The 21,594-nt window shown below is 49.7% G+C and overlaps 1 protein-coding gene across 5 annotated transcripts in view; it reads right to left on the reverse strand.

Moving 5' to 3' along the window:
- Positions 1 to 20,879, reverse strand: part of nlgn3 (neuroligin 3) — a 39,301-nt gene extending 18,422 nt beyond the window's left edge. Inside the window, exons 1-3 of one of the 5 annotated variants that reach the window (XM_008121756.3) lie at positions 20,717 to 20,879; positions 4,102 to 4,802; positions 2,722 to 2,781 (exon numbers count right to left, since the gene is read on the reverse strand). In XM_008121756.3, coding sequence (XP_008119963.1) covers positions 2,722 to 2,781; positions 4,102 to 4,588 — 547 coding nt within the window. In that variant the 5' untranslated portion in view covers positions 4,589 to 4,802; positions 20,717 to 20,879. Of the gene's footprint in view, positions 1 to 2,721; positions 2,782 to 4,101; positions 4,803 to 19,985; positions 20,187 to 20,716 lie in introns of those variants that run through there. The other 4 variants (XM_062963647.1, XM_008121757.3, XM_008121758.3 and 1 more) reach the window with 4 other exon arrangements.
- Positions 20,880 to 21,594: the final 715 nt, after the last annotated feature.

The following is a 21,594-nucleotide window of genomic DNA, read 5'->3' on the forward strand; positions in this document are numbered from 1 at the left end:
ATTATCTGATTTGGATCTATGCACAATAGTCATGTTGTTTTAATGTTGTTTTAAACTGTTGTTTAATTGCTTTTAATTGTTGTTGTTCAGGCATGGAATAATGCCACCCATGTAAGCCGCCCTGAGTCCCTTTTGGGGTGAGAAGGGCGGGATATAAATGTCATAAATAAATAAAGGCTGGCTGGTTGGCAAACAGAGCTGGCGGAGGGCCTTTCGGGAGGAGCCGTCTCCTGGAAAAGCCACAAGCTTCTGCTTGAAGGGACCAGGTTCCCAGTTTAGGACTAGGTTGCTGGTTTTGCGAAGAACGAAAACCCCTTTGGCTTCACCAAAGACTGGAGGGAAAAGAGGGATGCTGCATGACATTATGACCATGGCGCCTATTTCTGAGCAAGTGGGCAAAGAACAAGGGGGTGCCCACCGCCTCTCGATGTACTGGCAGAGCAACTGTCCTTTGATCCAAACAAGGGGATCCTTCCCTTTGCTTACTTAATGGTGGCAGCCCAGTATTTTGGGGACACAAGGGCACTGTATGGCAAAAACACACCCCATCTTTCAATGGGGGAAAGAGCTGAGGGCCCACCAGCCTTGGGAACCAACTCTGCCTAAGGGTAGGACCATCCCTGCAAAACACAGACATGCTTCAGGCAGGGCCCAGAAGGGAGCCACTTGAAGGCGATGACAGTTGAGCTGCTTCAGCGCAAAGGGAGCCCAAATCTCATGTCCCAAGGCAAGGGAAAGCAGGGGGACCAGGCCGGCAGGGGCCCCAACCAAGGCCTCCTCCTCCTCCTCTTCGCTTTGGACCAAACAATGAGGCCCTGTCTCCGGCCGTGGCTCGGATTCCGGGACTGCGCCATCACCATGGCAACCGAGGCAGAAAGGCTGCGTTTTTCCCCATCAAGGAGCACCGGCGCTTCCCCCTCCTTCGATGCCGGGCTGCCCGAGTCTCTCTCCTCCTCCTCCTCCTCCTCCTCCTCCTTTCTCTCCCTGTTCCTGCAAGCCGGACCCAATGGGGGAAATCTTAACATAGCTGGGCTTTCAAACTGTCCTCTCCTCTCCGCCAACATGCCAAAAGACCACCCTCATGTTCTACCCTTGGAAGGCCAAGCAAAGGGAGAGGCAAAGGGTGTGATGCTTCCTTCCCTTAAGGGCCATTGCCAGCCCCTGGGAGGAAAGAAAGGCAGAAGGGAGAGAGGGATTGAGGGAGATGCTCGGCCAGGCTGGGAGATGGCAACCGAGGGGCGGATTAAACCCCTGGCCAGAGATGAGCAAAAAAGGGATTTCCTGCTTGCAAGGCATGTCAAGCCATCACCACAAGTCACTGCTGATGCTCTTGCATAGACGCCGTGAAATGCTGTTGTGCTGAGAAGCCTCAGCTCTGCCCATGTGCAACCTCCAAAGGGGTCCTCCCTACATCCTCTCACATAAAGACATACATAGGTATTCTTGCCCTTGGGCACACCTGGCTAGATAACATGGCTTTCTGGACTGCTGGGGCCCGGTTGAAGGGGCCGCATTTCTATCCATCCCACGGCCAAAGCCCTTGCCAAGGAGGAAGAGAACAGGGAGTGTGAGCCATTCCAGACAGCCTTGGGACTCTGTGCCCATTTGGAGGATCAGAGACAAGCTGGCATTGCCTACGACTGCCTTCTCTACTCTATATAGACAAGCAGCCTCCAGGTGAGGAGCTGAGGTTTTGACACGATCATTTTCTGGCAGTGTGCAAGGGAAAGCAGCCTCATCTGCACTGACTATTTGCTGGCATGGAGCAAGGAAAGCAGCCTCCTCCCTAGAGACCAACATGCCACAGTTACCAACGGAAAGCTCCTTGCCCTGGCAAAACCATCCTGGAATGCAGAAAAGTCAGGAGAGAGATGCCAGCCGGCAACACCAAATAAGAGAAAGTGAAGGAAAGAAGCTTCCAAGTTCCAGTTCAGGACTAGGTTGCTGGTTTTGCAAAGAACAGAAAACCCTTCACCAAAGACTGAAGGGAAAAGAGGGATTCTGCCTGACATTATTATGACTGGGGCGTCCATTTCTGGGCAGGTGGGCAAAGAACAAGGGGATGCCCATCACCTCTCTCAATTGTCCTTTGCTTCACAGTGTCATCTGAGTGGGACCCCAGCCCACCTTTGGAAGCACTTGGGGCAGAGAGGAGGATGAGAAAGGGCAAAGACAGAGATGCAGCCCAGTGCGGAGGTTTGTTGGAAGGAAGGTGGGAAACGGCAGCTACACACAGACGGAGATGGCAACGCACGGCAGGGAGGCTCCCATGGCAACCCTGTCCCTGCCACAAGCCCTACAAAGGAGCAAAGCAGTGGAGGAGTATGTGTGCCAGGCACCATTTTGCTTGGAGGACTTTGGAAGCAAGGCGGTTACCCTGCTATGCTGCTGTTCCTGACTAACCTGGAACGAACTGGGTGTCCCAGTACATTTTATGCAAAGCAAGGGGAGAAGAGAGCAAGGCGGTGGTGCCAGGGATGGTTGGGATGCAGAGGGGGGTGGCGGGAGAGCAAAGGAGACCCCCTTCGCCTGGGGGACATTGCTCCTGGACCGGGAAGGGCAGCCCTGGCTGGAGTAGGTGGGCTCTGGAGGGACCCCAACAGTCAGGAAGCGCCCCAAGCGCAAAGGAAGGGCACTGGCATGGCGTGGGGCCGCTCTCTCCCTGGCCTCTCTCTGCGCCCCTCCTGCCAGGCCCCTTTGACCCCCGGCTCCGCTACCTACCTCCTTTCCTACATATTTTCTTGTTGGGTTTTCGGGCGCATTCCTTGGAAATCCGTTTTACTGTAAAATGAATAAAAGACTACAAAATAACAGGAGGCTCCAGCCGGCGGCCTGGGCATGCAACCCACCCTCTTCCCCCGACCGCAACCCCCTCCCCAAGGCATTCCCTCCCTCCCCCTCCCTTTCCCTCCCTCTTTAATTGCCCCAGACACACCATGCCCCCCTCCCACCCTGACCTTTCCATGGGGCAAGAGGGGAAAAGGGTTCAGGGGAGGAACTGCTGCTGCTGCTGTTCTTGGAGGGACAATCTGGAGCCAGGTCAGGTGGAGGAGAAGGAGTTAGGACAGGAAGGGAGAGAAGGAGGGGAAAGGAAAGGGAGCATCCTAAGCGTGAAGCCCCCGCCTCATCCCAAAGGAAGAGGTCCCCAGCTCTCCCCAGTGCTGCTGTGAAGGTAAGAGGCCCCCGTCCGTCCATCCAACGTCCCCACTGTCTCTGTAGGCCAGGCTCGCCGCTCCCCTTTTCCCCTTGTGGTGAGGCCGAAGGGACACCTTGGGGGCTCTTGGTACTTACGGTTTGAAGGGGGCCGGCCCCCCAACCCTGGAAAGGAAGTGTTAAAAAAGTGGCCCCCAGCCTCACCCCAAGGGGCCCAGCTTGCAAGCAAGTGCTCTGGCTCACGTGGGCCAGGCGGGGGGCCTGTTCCCTTCCATGTGCCACACTCCTGGCTGAGAGAGTGTAGAGAGAAGGGCCCCCCAGTGCAAGTTTGGCCCAAGAGCTCCAGAAGTGATAAGGTCCCAGCACAAGAGAGAGAGAGACAGACAGAGAGACAGAGGAAGCGTGTTTCCCCCTGCCATTTCCCAGCTGATTCCCAGATGGCACAAAGACACTTCAGAAACAGAGTTGGTGGGGAGCAGGGAAGAAGAAGAAGGTCAAGGAAAGGGTTGCCCCCGAAACCGCCACAGAGGCCACACCTGGCCCCTTGACACCCCCACAGTTTGCCGTGAAGACCTGCGTTCCAGACGGGAGAGTTTTCTCATCTTTCGCAACACAAAGAGAGGAGCCCGTAACAATGCTGATGAGGATGAGGATGCCATGGGTGGGGGGGAAGAGGCGAGATGGGCAGAAGCAGCACATGGCATGGGGGCAAAGTGTCTGGGGGAGGGCAGAGAGGGAGCCAGAGAGCAAGAAAGTGAAGCAGAGGCAGGGAGGAGCAGGCAAAGCGAGCCGGATGGCGCTGCCAGAGGAGGAGCGGAGAAGCGCTGTCTCCACAGACAAGACAGGCATGCGTCGTCGGGCGAGGGGGGCATGCGGCAACCACATGAGACCGACTGCTGAGGGAGAGGGTGGCACACCTCTCCGGCCGGCGCCCCTTCGGGGACTCACCATCCTCGGTGGGAATGTAGACATTGAGGTACAGGCAGTCCTCATTGGGATCCTGGATGTAGGTGGCCACGATGTCCAGGTTGGAGGTGAACCAGATGGGCAGCATGATCTCCGGCACAGCCGTGTGGATGTTCTGCGGGCAGACCGGGGAGAAGTGGGTGGCATTGCGGATCCCCGACCAGGATGGGGGTGGTTCCGGTGGCATGAAGCGCTTCTCCCCAATGGGAGGTGCCGCGTACGGGACGCCCAGATACTGGTCCACGGGCCCCAGAATTTCACTGGGCAGCGGCACTCGCAGGCCACGCAGCTTCCCGTAGTGCGTGTTGACGGTGGGCGAGTAGGCCTGGCTCTCCATCTGCACCACGGCTGCTGCAAAGCTGAGCACCCACAGTGCCAGGCGGGCCTCCCAGCCAGCCGCAGAGGCCACCGTGGAGGTTGCACGCAGAGAGAGGGAGAGGAGTGGTGGGCACCGAAATGAGCGCCACATGGTCTGGGGAGGGCAGCGCCTGACGACGCCAGGCCTTGCCAAACTCCCGGGGCTCACAGGACCCCCATGGCGCACTGAGAGGCACACGATCCGGCAGACAAAGAAGCAAATCGAATGAGCAAAGGGAGTCAGTGGGTTCCTGCCTTAGAGGCCGCTGCCAGCTGCCAACAATCTTGCCCTTCTAGCTGGTGCAGCTCTCCAGAGATGAGCGGCTCTGTGGAAAGAAAGAACAAAACAGACAGGACATTAGTGGACTGGATGGGAAACCGAGGAGAAGGGACCATGTCAGCCAAACAATACCTGCATCATTGCCAAACAAGCCCTGGTTACCATGGAGAAGTGTGTTTGAAAATCTAGGACTGGGGGGTTGTATGGTGGTAGCTGTATGGCCACGTTCTAGCAGCATTTTCTCCTGATGTTTTGCTTGCACCTGTACTGGCATTCTCTGAAGATGCCAGTCACAGATGCAGGTGAAACATCAGGAGAAAATGTTGCTAGAACACGACCATACAGCCCAGAAACCACACAACAGCCCAATGATTCTGGCCGTGAAAGCCTTTGACAAAACCTATGACTGGCGGAAGAAATGGGGAGGGGCCAACAGAGGATGCACTGGGCACCAAGGGGAGACAAAACCTCAATGTTTCGGAGCAGACAATGCCACTGGGTAGCAGCGGTCAATGCAAGAGACGGCTGCTGACTGTGTACCCTGCTTGTGGGTTTCCTAGAGGCACTTGGTCAGTTCCTTCAGAGTGTCGGATTCTATAAAGTTTTTCTAGGCTTCTCTAAAACACCCACAACCAACAAATGTCTTGGGCAGCTCATCACACAATAAGCTAAGACCAATGGAGCACCTTGTTCATTTGAGCTGCCTGGTTTCTGCCATCCATTTCCCCGGAAGACACATCCCAAATCCATGCCTCTGCTAGTCTCTCCCCGTAACTCTGGGTAGGGAATAACGTAACTCCCACTCCCCAATCGCTGGCAATTTCCATGGCTGGAGGCATTGTCCAACAATTTATGGAGGGAGACATGATTCACACTTCTGCTGTAAGTGAACCTCAAGTGTCTGAGGAGGTGGGCTCAAACAAGACACCTGGGGAGGGGAGCAAGAAGCAAACCCATGGAGCTCCTGATGCCTCTTTCAGTAAGCTCCCAGACTGTTTCCCTAAAATAGGCTCAATACCTTGGATTTCAAATTAAAACCTGGCATGGAGTCACCCTGCTAATGTGACTGTAGAAAGGAAGCCAGCAAACTACATCTATGGCCAGAAGAGCGGAGGCTGCTGATGCCTGGTCAGGTGAGTCACTGGTCCGATCCTAGTAAAGCTTATCTACTTTATATAATGAGAAGGATGCAACAAACACTAGGATAGGGCCCCTCATTTTCTTCCCAATGGGAAGAAAAACACAGGAAGGGAGAGCAAGGTGTTGCTAGGTCAGCTTGAGAGCACATGACATTTAAATACACACAAACCCCAGAAAAAATCCAATCCAAGTCCTAAAGTTGTAATCAACACACATCAGATCTGTTCCAGCAAGTTGCCTGGGTCCTTCTTGCTCAAATTAAGGATGCAAAGGGGGACAATCCCAAACCAAAGCAGAGGCTGGTGGCTACTCGTGCCTCTCATTCCTCACCTGTCTGGCAAAGGGCATCTCCCTCACTCAGATCAAGATTTCCCTGGACCACTTTAGAGGAGCAAACACGTTGATTTGCCCATTTAGGGAGGCCCTCCTTGCACTCACCTGGCTGACAGCAATGGGCACCCTCACCTCCAGCATGGAGCCCGTTTTACAGTTTGCAGCTTCCACCAGCCCTAATCCTGCTTCTATATGTTCCCTTCTTGCTCATCCTATATGAGATAATGGCTTTCCCCTGCCGGGACTTTTAAAAGCCGCGTATGTCTGCCAGAGTGAGATGCATTATTGTGAGACGGCATGCATTACGGTGGTGCGTAATGGACCTAAAGGAGGCATACCTGCACATCCTAACAACAGGCCAATATAGTGGGTTTCAAAGGCTTTGGCATTATTCTGGTGGGATTGCCAATCAATCCATCATTCAGAAAACCCTGGCTCTGGGTTTCCTCAGATGACACTTATTTCATGAAAATAAGAATCATAAGGCACTTTAAATTACTGGCCTTTTATTTATATGCATATTGTCTTGACTTTTTTGTGGTCTCTTCCAGCTCTATGAGTCTATGAAAATATTTCCATCCTGCCCTCCCTTGTGAGATACCAGAGAAGCATGCAATTAAAACAACGTAAAAGCATTCCATGATCAAATAGTTTAAATGACAAACACACACTAAAATATCGAGTTAAAGCAACAGAAAAATCAAACAGAGTTAAAACTATGCATATCTACATTTAAAAGAAATGACAGGGGTTTTTTGCATGAGTGGGGAGGAAATGGGATGGAAAAAGCCCATTGTTGGCGGTTCGAATCTGAGGAGCAGGGTGAGCTCCCGCTGTTAGTCTCAGCTTCTGCCAACCTAGCAGTTCGAAAACATGCAAATGTGAGTAGATCAACAGGTACCACTCCAGTGGGAAGGTAACAGTGCTCCATGTAGTCATGTTGACCACATAACCTTGCAGGTGTCTACAGAAAATGCCGGCTCTTCGGCTTAGAAATGGAGACGAGCACCAACCCCTAGAGTTGGACACGACTAGGCTTAATGTCAGGAGGAAACCTTTACCTATGATAACCAGATGTGTTCCTGAGCAAGAATAATTTGGAAATAATAGGGACAGGTGATTCGACCACTAGGGGGAAAGAGATGGAACCTTCTTTATGCTATTTGCTGTGTCCGCATTCCCGTAGTCTCTTTGGCAGCGCAGCGAGGGGAATAGGAACTGGCATGCAGGTTAACTCAGCAGGAGAGAGATGGAGCAAGGGAAGTGAGATCTTGCCCTTCCCAGCAAGCTCAAGCAAAAGCAATATGCTGCAGTTTTTCCCTGTGAGATGTCAGAGAGCCTGGAGTCGGGAGTTTCAGCAACCCCAGTTACCATTATTAGGGAGAGTAAAGCACACGGTGCAGGAGCTCCCAGCCTCCTTCCAATCTGCACGGAGTGCATGAGATGGGGAACATATGGGGAGCGCAGCCACATGGGGTTTCCTGCCACCGGGGAAAGCAGCTCTGAGTCACTGGAAACTGAGGAAGGGAGGGAGGAAGGCTCTCCTCCTCCTCCTCCTCCTCCTCCTCCTCCTCTTAGTACCAGGCAGAGGCTCTTTGGGAAAAGGGCCTGTCCTCCCCACCAAGCCACTTCTGAATTACTGGAGCATGAAACGAGGGGCCTGCCATTGATGCTGCTGCAGAGGCAGCTCTGGGCAAAGGACACTGGCTCTCGGATCGAGGGAAGGAACGGAGAAGGAAAGCGATCCGGAAAGCTGCTCTGGACGGCGTCCAGAACTGGGGCCAGCGGGGAAACCGGAACAGCACCAGGGAAGTGGAAGGAGAGCCGTACTGAGGTGGAAGACGTCTCACAGCAACCGGGGGGGGGGGCTGCAAGATGGGCACGGGTGCAGACCACCCTCCCGCTTGAAATGGAGCCTGTTGGCAGTTGCATTGCCTTCTTTGGGCACACATTGGACAAGGATGCGACCCCACGCCACCAGTTTGCCACAGCAGGGATTGCCAAATATTTTGAGGGACCTCATCTCTAATTTAATGGCCATGGCTCAGTGCTATGCAGTGCTGGCATTTGTAGTTTGGTGAGGCATCCCTCATGATCCCAAACTGCAGCCCCCATGACCCCATAGCAAATAATGTTAAAGTTAAAGTGGACTCATTCTACAGCATGGGTGCACCACAAGGTTTTCTTTTCCATCGCTGAAAGCTTTGGCATTCTAATGCTTTAGTTTTCAAAGAAGAAATTATAAGCACTTTTTTGGGGCAAATTACAAAGCGTGCACTTGTTGCCTCTGCACATTACATTCACCAGGAAATACTTTTTTTGGTTTCAGGGTTTCGAAAACTGAGGTTTGGATTAGATTTGATGGCACATGAGACCCGAGGAAATACAAGTAGTTATTCATGCAGGCATCAAGGATGAGGATTCACATATTTTGATGGCAGAAAAACAGTCTGAAAATGGGCACCGTTCAAAACCACACTCACATGTGGTTCATTGAGAAGTTGCAAACTTAGTTGATGTATTGTCATTTTTAAATAAACTATCCCAATCTGGAAGCACCAGAGCAAAGAACAAAGGCTGTTCCAAGCCAAATTTCTTGGGGCTGGATTCCCTTCCCAAAGGCACATTTTCAGATCTTTTAGGTCTGACAATCCTAGTATTCAGCCACAGACTTCTGATACTGAGGCCTAGCAGATGTCCCCAGCAGTTGGGATCAAGGCATTGTGGGAGGATATGGGGGAATGTTTCTGCCTGAACCTATGGAAAGGGTGAGCCAAAAATACCAGAAAGATACCAGATCCTGTCTGATTCAGAGGCTAAGCTGGATAGTACTTGGATGGGAGGCTGCAACAGAGAGAACAGTTATGTGGCCTTCCCCTTGCAAGCCGTTTCTCAATGCATGAGAAAGAAAACCAGTCAGTCACATCTCAGAAGCCCCTTGGGTCACTCCAACAGGTCGCAGAAACATAGTCCTAGAATTGGAAGAGACCCCCAAAGAGGACCCTCAAAGATGGCCATCCAGCCTCATGTGTTGATTGAACAGGAAGGGATCCAAGTTGGGTCTTCCAATCTGACTTTCCGTCAGGAGAGGAAACTACGGCAAAGACACCCTTGAGAGGCACCATCCAACCTCAATACAAAAATCCCTCAGGGAGGAGAGAAAGTCCACCGCGTTCTGAGAATCCCTCACACCAGGGAAGGATTGCTCTTCCTAATGTTTTGCTAGCATTTCCTTCTGTTTACCCAGAACAGAGCTACCTCACTTTTTTACAGAGTGGCAACCAGGTGGTAGCTGTCCCTTCAGCACTGCACTGTCCTTCCCAGGCAGGGAGGGCTGAGAGAACAGAGAAGAACCTCTGGACTGAGGAAGGGGGGGGGGGGCGTAAACTCCCTCAAAACATGGCAGGAGGGAAAGAGGGAAGCCCCGAAGGCCTTGCCAGGGGAGGAGTTGGGGCAGCCAGGCTCAGAAGGAAGAGCAGGAAAAGAGCAAAGGGGACTGAGAGGGCAGATCATTCAGCTTACAGCCGGCTTACAGGACCCAAACAGCTGGCTTCCCTTATTTCCCTCCTAGGGAAGCAGAGGCCTTCAAGTATAAGCAGCATATTCAGGAGAGTGCACTTATGGGAGTGTGTGCTGCTTGTACTATGAAGAACCCTCTTCCAAGATGAGGATTCCTGCAGCAGCCACTCCTCCAGCATGATGTCAGCCTCTGGGTAATGGGCAGACAGACAGACAGACAGACGGTCGGCCAAAGGCAGGCAGCAGGCAAGAGGCATGGATGCAGGAGGCACTTTGCATGCAGCCAGCGAGCGCTGGCCCTGGCTCCCTGCGCCAGACTCCTCCGCTTAGCCACAAGCTGCCTGCAGATCGGCTGTAACGCTTTGCATCCTTGGACCCTCCAGAACAGCAGAGAAAGGCGTCCTGGATGGTTGAGGCCCACTCCCCTTAGAAGTCCAACAAAGGGCCTTCTGTACATGCTCAGGAGCTGTGAGCACGGCTTGACCTCGAGTGACCTCTCACCCATTGGAGAGGAAGGCATCACCATAAGAATAATAGAATTGGAAGAGTTGGAAGAAACTCCAGGGGCCATCCAGTCCAACCCCCTTCTGTCAGGCAGAAAGACAGAAATACTATGACATCATTATCTATTTTTACTATTATGGTATTAGTATTAGTAGTAGTAGTAGTAATATAATAGAGTTGACTCCAAGGGCCGGCCATCCATCATCATCATCATCATCATCATCATCAGTCTCATAGAGTTTGAAGAGAGCCCAAGGACCATCCAGTCCAACCCACATCTGCCATAAAGGAAGGCACAGTCAAAGCCCTCTTGACAGATGGCCATCCAGCCTGTCATAGAATGATAGAATCCTAGAGTTGGAAGAGACTCCAAGGGCCATCCAGTCCCACCCTTGAAAATGCTGGCAAACATCACCGTTTGTGCCATTTGGGGAGCGGGACGAGTAACAGCGTGAACACATTTTGGAGAGAATGTAGAAAAGTGCGAAACTGGGGGCTTTGAGAGGTGGGATAATCAAACACCCATTTATGGCCAGTTTTGCCATTAAAATCACCCAAATATATATATATATATTAAAGTTGGAGGGTCCAGGGCAGCCATGGACAAACTTCGGCCCTCCAGGTGTTTTGGACTTCAACTTCCTGCTGGCTGTTAGGAATTGTGGGAGTTGAAGTCCACAAATTGTGGGAGTTGGAAGTCCCCAAAGCCCCTAGAGTCCATCTTTGTTCCATTCTGCTTGGTATTTTTCATGTCGTGTATGCTTCAGAGTTAAACTCTGCCTCTTCGCATGGCCATTGGTGATTTCCTTCCCCATTCCATATTCGGTTAAGAGGAGGAAATCCATTTCTAAAGCAAAAAAGGATTAATGGTAAGCAGTACATGTGTGTGCATGTGGTTTATGGTGGTCCGCCTGGGGAGGGGATAGCTAGCTTTTGCCATATGCTCAAGGAGGGGGACAGGACAGGACCATGATCCCAAATAAAGGCTCCCTGAAGGTCAGTGGGCCTCCCTGGGTTCCTGTGAAAGGAAGAAGGTGTTTTACCTTGGCATCAAAGTAGAGAGTGAATTCAGGACAGAAACCTACTAGAAAGCAGGCACTTAAATAGGGAGGGGGCTTGGTGGGGATCCCAAACTCTCTTTCAGCCAATGCCTTGCTCTGCAACTTCCTCAGCTAATATGCCCTGCTTCTGTCGACATCCAAACGCCAACAACATTGGATTGGCATTGGCATTTGATTGGCATTGGAATTGGATTGGCATTAAATTGGCATTGGCATTGAATTGGCACTGGAAGTGGCTTGACATTGAATTAGCATCAGGATTGGTATTGACACTGCCACTGCCACTGCCACTAAATTGACATTGGCATTGGATTGGCATTGGCCTGCCCACCAGCCTTGGGATGGCCATTCCCATCTGGCAACATTTCCTGGGATGGGTCCAGTTGGGTTGTGGTCAAACACAAGGCTTTTCAGACTGGAATGGCCCTAAAGATCAGTTGAGGTCTATTTTGGGGTGCCCCTTTTCAGTTCCCAGCCTTCTAGCTGCATCATTGCTGTGACCGGACCGTTCTCTGGAGAAAGAGAGAACGAATAACCCTGACTATAATGCGTGGGTCAGTCGTACATTCCCCAGCTGTGACGAAATACAGAGCAGGGAGGCAAACTCATTCATCTGCCGTTGGACATTATGCCAAGGCCTGCAATATGTGAAAGAGTCTAAATGGATTAAATGCATCCCATGCAAAGCTCTATGCCAGCACTGCTCATGTGGAGGCAAGAGGCCATCCATAGGCAGTTATCTAAGGCTTCCACAGCAAAATGGGCATCCAAAAACTCCCAGCTCTTCTGCTTTGGGTCCCTTTATCAAGATCATGATGGCATTGGCCTTAGCAGTAGTTCATGGGAAAGTTGCTTCACACATTCAGAATTCATTCAGAAGTCAAGGGAAAGCTGTTTACACATTCAGAAGAGACCTATCACATGAAGAAGCACAGCTTCAAGTGTTCAGTTAATTTACAAGATTCAACACATCAACAGAGAGACTTGAAGGCATCAAAAGCATGACCAAAATGCTTCAAGATATTCAGAGGAGTCGGGCATCAAAAGTGGGGCCTGAATCTTAGAATCTTAGAGTTGGAAGAGACCTCCTGGGCCATCCAGTCCCATGCCCTACCAAGAAGCAGGAAAATCGCATTCAAAGCACCCCTGACAGATGGCCATCCAGCTTCTTCTTAAAAGCCTCCAAAGGAGGAGCTTCCACCATGCTTCGGAGCAGAGAATCCTTGGGAAACTCAGCCCAAATCTCCCTCCTGAGCATGTTGCTGGGCTTGCCTTCAGAAACCCATCCAGGGCAAGGTTTTTGGGTTCAGGAAACAGGGGCAACCTCTGTTTCTTCTGTACCAGACTTGGCTACCACATCTTTGAATCTGCCCAAACCCAACACTAAGAATGCAAGCAAGGCCTTCTGAGAGGGCAACGGCCAGCCACAAAGAAGGAATCTCCTGTTTCAGAAGGTAAGTAAAAAAAATCTTCGGCAGCACATGAGCAACACTCCCTAACATGTTTGTCCCTGTCTGTGACCCAGCAAAAAGCTAGAGTTCCATTGAGATGTGGCACTCCACTTGGCACGCCCCATGTGCCATTTTGAACAGTCCTTCCTTACAACAGCCCTGTAGGATAGGCAAGTGTCAAAGAATCATAGAATCATAAGGTTGGAAGAGACCCCAGGGGCCATCTAGTCCAATGCAGAAAAGGCACAATCAAGGCAGCTCTGACAGATGACCATCTAGGGTCTGTTTAAAAGCTTCCAAAGAAGGAGCTTCTGCAAGGCTCCATGGCAGAGTTCCACGGTTGGACAATCAGGAAGTTCTTCCTAATAATGTTGAGGTGGAATCTCCTTTCCTGTCATTTGAACCCTTGTCTCCATTGAGTCCTAGTCCTGTCCTTACTCTACTTTTGCAAATGGGAAGACGAGGATGGTGCAACCTGCCTGTTGGGAAAGTTTGGGCTGAAAGGAGAGCTACAGGGACTGGTCACCTGCTGAGCCATTGCTTCATGCCAGTTCTCTGGGGTGCCCTTGCCCTTGGCTGACCCTGCTGCAGGGACAAGAGTTCTCTAATCTGAACACAAGATGAGCCATAGTTTTCAAAGATCTCAGGAAAGTCTCCTTCTAAGGATATGGCCCGTGAGGCCAAGAACGGGACCGAGTTTCCAATACTTCTGAACATATTGCTACAATAGAATTGCTCTTGAAAAGTAACTGCAAAGCTCCACGGAGTGGGGAAAGCATCCTTTGTGGTTGCTTCACACTTGCAGCAAAGTCCTTTCCTAGAGAACGGCACCATAGCTTTGTTGGGGGCCTATAGCTCACAGAATCTCCCAGTAGGCACAGCCATAACTCCATCGGATTCTGGAAGCTGCAGTCCAAAAATAAAATGCAGTGGTGTTCATTTTGCTTCTGCTTCCTTCCAGAGACAGAAAGCAAGCCTTGAAAGAGGCCTATGGTGAACTCAACACATGCCTACCTCCCACATCGAACTGCCACCCACACTGGCCTTGAATGTTGCTCTTCGCCCAGCAAAGTGCCAGGCAAGGCCCACTTGTTTGCAACCAAGGATTTCAAAAAGGAAAGAGATGCAGTTTGGGTGGCAGAGCAATGGCTTTGCACACAGAAGGTTCAGTCCTGAGGAACAGAATCTGGCTCCAAAAGACCCACAAAAAGCCACGGTTGCTGCCAGTTGTGCCAACCGAGATGGACCAAGGGATAGGCTCTGTTACAAGGCCGCTTTCCTATGCTCCCCGCCCCTGCCCTGAGATTCTCAGATATAGGGCAGGATATAAATATTTCAAGGAATAAATAAGTGAAACATGCTCCAAGGCGCCATGCGTGATATTATTGTCTGTGGCTTCCCTCCATTTATCCTTACACCCGGGCGAAAAGGGAGCCTCGGCAAAGAGAGAAAGAGATATTGTTCTTTGAATGAAGGGAAGGATCCACAAATAACACGGACACTGCAAGTCCAAGTCATTGAAATAGAGGTAGATCCCCAAAACTAGACTCATCAAGATCCCCAAAGAGCAGCAATGGCTCAAACCCCATGAATCTAGTCTGATCTTGGACGTTAAGCAGGGCCAGCCCTGATGAGTACTTGGATGGAAAACTGCCAACAAAGATCAAGTGCTGTAGGCTCTTACCGACAAGGTTTTGGCTGGCGACTACAACTCCCAGGGAAACATAGTATTGAATGGAACCCTCTGCCCTGGAAAGTGGTGGAAGCTCCTTCTTTGGAGCCGTTTAAACAAAGGCTGGATGGTCATCTGTCTGGGATGCTTAGATTGTGCTTTTCCTGCATGAAGACAGAAGGGGGCTGGACTAAGCCCATGTTTCTCTTCCAACTCTGTGATTCTATGATCCATGGCAGTTAAAGTGAGATCAAACTGCATTACTTTCACAATGTAGATACATCCTGCGATTCAAAGAATCACTACGATAATCCTCAAGGCCAGGGCCAGGAATCATGGGAGCCTCCAGATTTGGGATTGCATCTCCCAGCTTTCCTGATCAAAACATAGGGGCTGCTGGGAGATGTAGTATGAACACATCTTTCTCCTAAGATGAACACAAATGCTATCCATTTTAGGATGGAGACCCTCTAGGCTGTAAAATGAAAATTTCCTTTTCTTCGTAGTCCATAAAAATGAATTAATGTTCTCAAAGGAAACCAGGAGTGTAGGATTCACTCCCTTTTTTCACTCCACCTCACAAGCAAAAAAGCATTGCAAAAAAAGGCATCACATCAACTTCTATTTTTGTCCTACTGGATCCCAGACTCATGACAAAAAAGGGCCCCTAAGGTATCAAGGCTGGGCAACCCCAAAAGAGTGAACAAGGAGCCACAGATGACGCCCTCAGTTCCCACTTCGGGACCTTGACACACTTTCATCTCGAACGCAGACGGTGTTTCACCCAAAATGTAAATCCCTGGTCTCTTGAGTGGAGAAGGAGAGCCTCCAGCCTCTTTGCCAAAGCAGAATCAAAACCCACAAGCAAAGCCACAGCGCTGGGCAACCGAGGGCCTCCTCTTGCTTTCACCCTTTGGGGAAGTCTCAATATGAGGAACCCAACAAGCTGATTCAATGCATAAAGCAGGCAGATGTGAGTCTGCTCTAGACTTTCATCCAAACTTTAAAGGTGCTCTCCAAAGTATTCTGGACCCTGAGGCTTTAAAATCCAGATTAAAAGTTTGATGGAGCCACTGATTCAAGAGACAGAAAAAGAGACTCCATTTAAACCAGGCATGGGCAAACTTCAGCCCTCCAGGTGTTTTGGACTTCAACTCCAGTAGGCTGTTAGGAATTGTGGGAGTTGGAGTCCAAAACACCTGGAGGGCCAAAGTTTGCCCATGCCTGATCTAAACATTAGGGTCAGTGCCCTATTTGACAGAGGAATATGCTGCCTTGGAGTCCAACAGAGTCTCGATCTTTGTTTTTAGACATTGGTTGGATGGCCATCTGTCGGGAGGGCTTTGATTGTGCCTTCCTGCCTAGCAGAATGGCATTGAACTGAATAGTCCTTGGAGTCTCTTCCAGCTCTATGAGTATGAGTCAATGATTTCTCAACCTTTATGAAGATGTAAGAACCACCCTAATTTCCAGCCTATATAACTGGAACGTTCCTGCGGCTTTCCCACCTCTGTGGCCCATGGTGGCCTTCTTCTGCACATGCTCAGGGGCCACCTAGCCGTCCAAAAGGCCTCCCTCTTAGGGCCATGGCTGGACACACAAGTAATGGCCACTGAGGTCTAATGTAGTGGGTCTTCTCCCTTTGGGGTCTGTCTGGTAGCTTTGCATCCAAGGATCACAGAGCCACAGCATCACTTCACAGACTCATATGGCCACAGAATCATACAATGGTGCCACTGAATTATAGATGCATAGATTCATAGCATCGTAAAATTATAGACTCATGTATATCTGTATCTATTTATTTATATAATACAATAAAAATATATTTGTATGTATTTTCCAAGATGGTCCCACTTCCAGAGAGCACTGTGGGCCCTTCCATACAGCCATATCACCCAGAATATCAAGGCAGCTAATCCACAATATTTGCTTTGAACTGGATTATCTAATCCACACTGCCATATAATTCAGATCAATATGGATTTTATACAGCTGTGTGGAAGGGGTCTGCGACTCCTCGTGACGATGGATCTGGACCAAACTTGGCAGACAGACCCCTCATGACCAACAGAAAATACTGTAGAGGTTTGGGAGGCATTGACCCTGGAGGATAGGAGTTGTAATCCACCCACAATCAAGAAGCACTGTGACCCTTGCAGACAATGGATCTGGACCAAACTTGACAAACATACCCAACAATATTGATATGGTTGGGGTGTGTGTGTGTGTGTGTGTGTTAATGACAGAGGATGATGGGAGTTGTAGTCCACCCACAAACAAAGAGCACTGTGAACCCTGCTGACGATGGATCTGCAACAAACTTGGCAAACATACCCAACAATACCAATGTGGTTGGGGTGTGTGTGTGTGTGTGTATGTGTGTGTGTTAATAACAGAGGATGATGGGAGTTGTATCTCAGCCATGTCCTTATGCCTTTTCTGATGGAGCCATACCTAAAATCCAAAACCAAACAACGGCTCAAATCCAAAATCAAATGATGGCACTGTAGAATCATAGAGTTGGAAGAGACCTCGTGGGCCATCCATTCCAACCCCATTCTGCCAGGAAGCAGGAAAATTGCATTCAAAGCACCCCTGACAGATGGCCATCCAGTCTTTGTTTAAAAGCCTCCAAAGAAGAGCTTCCACCACACTCCAGGGCAGAGAGAGAATTCCACTGCTACACAGCTCTCTTACACAGTTAGGAAGTTCTTCCTCGTGTTCAGGTGGGATCTCCTTTCTTGTAGTTTGAAGTACTAGTCTTCTGGGCAGCAGAAAACAAGCTTGCTCCCTCCTCCCTATGACCTCTCCTCACATCTTGATACATGGCCCTCATCATGTCTCCTCTCAGCCTTCTCTTCTGCAGGCTAAACATGCCCAGCTCTTTAAGCCACTCTTCACAGGGCTTGTTCTCCCGACCCTTGATCCTTTGAATCGCCCTCCTCTGGGCACATTCCAGCTTGTCAACATCTCCTTTCAATTGCGGTGCCCAGAATTCGACATGGTGTGATTCCAGGTGTGGCAGAATAGAGGGGTAGCACAACTTCCCTAGATCTAGACACTAGACTCCTATTTATACAGGCCAAAATCCCATTGGCTTTTGTAGCTGCTGCATAACATTGTTGGCTCATGTTCACTTTCCTGTCCACGAAGACTTCAAGATCTTTTTCACATGGACTATTATTGAGCCAGCCGTCCCTTACTCTGTATCTTTACATTTCATTTTTTTTCTGCCTAAGTGGAGTATCTTGCATTTGTCCCTGCTGAACTTCATTGTGTTAGTTTGGTCCAATCATCTCTCCTATCGGTTAAGATTGTTTTGAATTCTGCTCCTGTCTTCTGGAGTTTATCTAACGTTTATTTTCTAACGTTTAATCCTTACCGAATGCCTAGCACCGGATATCTATTCTAAGCTAGTTGGGTCCTGGAATCAAAGAGTCATAGAATCACAGAATCAAATTATGACAGAATCCTAGGGACCATAGACTTAAAGGGTCACCCATCTCTTAGCTGGGCAAATGCCAAGCAAGGCCCCTTTGGCTAGCAGCCAAGGGCTGGGTGGGCCACAGGAAACAGCAGCTTTTAATAGGCATGGGCAAATTTTGGCCCTCCATGTGTGTTGAACTTCAACTCCCACAATTCCCAATAGCCTTGGGCCCTCAGGAGGTGGGCATAACAATAGAACATCCAAAAGTCAAGGATGACTCTCTCATTTGGCCCTTGACTGTAGGTCTGATTCTGCCTGTGGCTCCTTCCCATGCCCTGGAAAGGACAGAGGATGCTCTCTTATTGGAATACCTTTGAAAATACTTACAATTAGAATACCTTCTCCTATAGAAGCAGCTAAAGCAGCGTTTCTCAACCTGGGGGTCGGGACCCCTGGGGGAGGGTTGTGAGAGGGGTTTCACAGGGGTCACCAAAGACCATCAGAAAACACATGGTCTTAGGAACCCAAATCTGTCCAGAATTTTCTGTTAGTCATGGGGGTTCTGTGTGCCAAGTTTGGTTCAGTTCAAGTCTGGTGGAGTTCAGGATGCTCTTTGATTGTAGGTGAACTATAAATCCCAGCAACTGCAACTCCCAAATGTCAAGGTCTGTTTTTCCCAAACTCCACCAGTGTTCACATTTGGACATACAGTAGAGTCTCACTTATCCAAGTTTCTGGATTATCCAAGCCATTTTTGTAGTCAATGTTTTCAATATATCGTGATATTTTGGTGCTAAATTCGTAAACACAGTAATTACAACATAACACTACTGCATATTGAACTGCTTTTTCTGTCAAATTTGTTGTAAAACATGATGTTTTTATGTTTAATTTGTAAAATCATAACCTAATTTGATGTTTAATAGGCTTTTCCTTAATCCCTCCTAATTATCCAAGATATTCGCTTATCCAAGCTTCTGCCAGCCCGTTTAGCTTGGATAAGTGAGACTCTGTGGCACAGGCTGGAGAGCAAGCCAGCTGCAACCAGCTGCAACCAGCTGCAATGAATCACTCTGACCAGGAGGTCATGAGTTCGAGGCCAGCTCGGAGCCTATGTTTGTCTTGTCTTTGTTCTATGTTAAAAGGCATTGAATGTTTGCCTATATGTGTAACTAGCTGTGCCTGGCTAGTGGCGAAGTATGGTGGTATGGGAAATATAGTATTGAGGAATTGGTGGTAGTTAAGGTACAGGGTAAAGGTTTTCCCCTGACGGAGCTTAGCCTTCTAACTGGCAGTAATTGGATAAAAACAATTATTCATCTCCCTCTAATTAGGACTTTATTTTTCTTTTCTTTTTGTTGTATGAACCTAGAGGCATGGCTGAGGGGTTGTGCTGCCAAGTTTAGTGTTTCTGGGATGCGTAGTTTTGTCCTAGGCCGAAATTTCATTACCCTTTTATATATATAGATGTGATTCGCACTGAGTCCCCTTCGGGGTGAGAAGGGCGGAATATAAATGCTGTAAATAAATAATAAATAATACTGTATTGAGTATTGGTGCCAAGTTTGGTCCAGATCCATCATTGTTCGGAGTCCACAGTGCTCTCTGGATATAGGTGAACTACAACTCCAAAACTCAAGGTCGATGCCCATCAAACTCTTCCAGTATTTCCTCTTGGTCATGGGAGTTTAAGTTTGGTTCAATTCAAGTTTGGTGGAGTTCAGAATGCGGTTTGATTGTTGGTGAACTATAAATCCCAGCAACTACAACTCCCAAATGACAAAGTCAATCATCTGAATTTTGCCAGTATTCAAATTTGGACCAACTTGGGCCCTCCAGGTGTTTTGGACTTCAACTCCCAGCATTCCTAACAGCCTCAGGCCCCTTCCTTTCCCCCCCTCAGCCGCTTAAGCGGCTGAGGGGGGGAAAGGAAGGGGCCTGAGGCTGTTAGGAATGCTGGGAGTTGAAGTCCAAAACACCTGGAGGGCCCAAGTTAGGGTGAGGGGGGAAAGGAAGGGGCCTGAGGCTGTTAGGAATTCTGGGAGTTGAAGTCCAAAACACCTGGAGGGCCCAAGTTGGCCCAGGCCTGCTTTTGAGAGACAAGAGGACATATAAATACCTTCTACAGCCATAGGAATGGCGGGCGTTGAAGTCCAAAACACCTTGAGGAGAGGGCCCAAGTAGGCCCAGGCCTGCTTTAAAGTAAGGCACCACCATCTTTTGGCAGCCCTTCTTCGTCTCCATCATAATAAATCTCTGGCCAAGGAGAAGGAGGGGCTCCCAAATAGAAGCCCCCTCCTCTTTCCTTTCCTTCTGTCCGTCTCCTCAGGCGAAGGACGCTCAAAGGGGAGTAAGGCAAGGAGCTGTGAGGAGGGGGCGCGCGGGGCTACTGCGCATGCGCCCCTGGACTCACTAACACACACACACACACACACACAGAGACACAGAAGGGGAGGGGGGAGGGAAAGAGGGAGGGGGCCTCGTGCACGCGCCCAGACAGACAGACAGGGGGGGGGGGAGAAAGGACCCCCCCCCATTTTTTTATCTCTCTCTCTCTCTCATAATATAATAATATCATAACCCTAGGTTTGGAATGAAGCCAGGGAAGAAACCTCATCCTCCTTCTCGCCGTCTCCATAGCAACGCCGCTCCATAGCAACGGCTGCTCCCCCTACCCGACATCTCCCCCCCCCCCCCCCGCACACACACCTTTCCACAAATTTTCCAAATCCAAATGGGATCCAATTCATTTCCCTTAATAGATAGACAGAGAGAAAGGAAAGAATCCAGGTTCCATCCCGCATCCTTGCTTCCCACCCTTTCCCGCGGCAAAAAAAGGGGGAGACTCACCCTGGGCGATGGGGCTGGAGATGGGGCTGGAGGGGGGTGGAAGCCATCATGCCGGGCTTAAAGCCTTCCTCCTTCCTTCCTCCTCCTCCTCCTTCGTCGCGGGAGGGGAAAAAGAGGGAGGCAGGGAGCCGCCGCCGAAGACCCCGCCCCGGCAGAGACTCCGCGCGCGCCCCCGAGAGAGAGGTGGGGGGGAGAGGGAGGGAGTGGGCGCGTGCACGAGGAGAAGGAAGGAGGGAGGGAGGGAAGGGGGGGTCTGTAACCCTTTCCTGCCTCAAGGAAGGAGTATTAAGCAGTAGACCCTCTGGATTGTTTTTAGGATTCATTCAGCACTTTAAGTATTACACCTGCTGTATAATTATCCGGGATCCCTCCCTGATAACTTGATATTGCTTTGCACCTTGGCCTGGATCTTTTGACCCAAATCGGGATTTTAATATTATTGTGTATATTGACTTTTATGACTGTTTTTAATCATGTTGAAGTTTTACTGCTCGATTTAATGTTTTATCTGATTTGTGCTGTCGTGTCTGGGCATGGCCCCATGTAAGCCGCCCCGAGTCCCTCCGGGGAGATGGGGCGGGATATAAGAATAAAATTATTATTATTATTATTATTATTATTATTATTATTATTATTATTATTAGGAAGGAAGGAAGGAAGAATGGAAGGAGAGAAGGAAGGAAGGAAGGAAGGAAGGAAGGAAGGAAGGAAGGAAGACAAGAATAAGGAAGGAAGGAATAAAAGAAAGAAGGAAGGAGAGAAGGAAGGAAGGAATAAAAGAAGGAAGGAAGGAAGACAAGAAGGAAGGAAGGAATAAAAGAAGGAAGGAAGGAAGGAAGGAAGGAAGGAAGGAGAGAAGGAAGGAAGACAAGAATAAG

The sequence above is a fragment of the Anolis carolinensis genome, unplaced genomic scaffold (genome assembly GCF_035594765.1).
Source record: "Anolis carolinensis isolate JA03-04 unplaced genomic scaffold, rAnoCar3.1.pri scaffold_12, whole genome shotgun sequence".
NCBI lineage: Eukaryota > Metazoa > Chordata > Lepidosauria > Squamata > Dactyloidae > Anolis > Anolis carolinensis.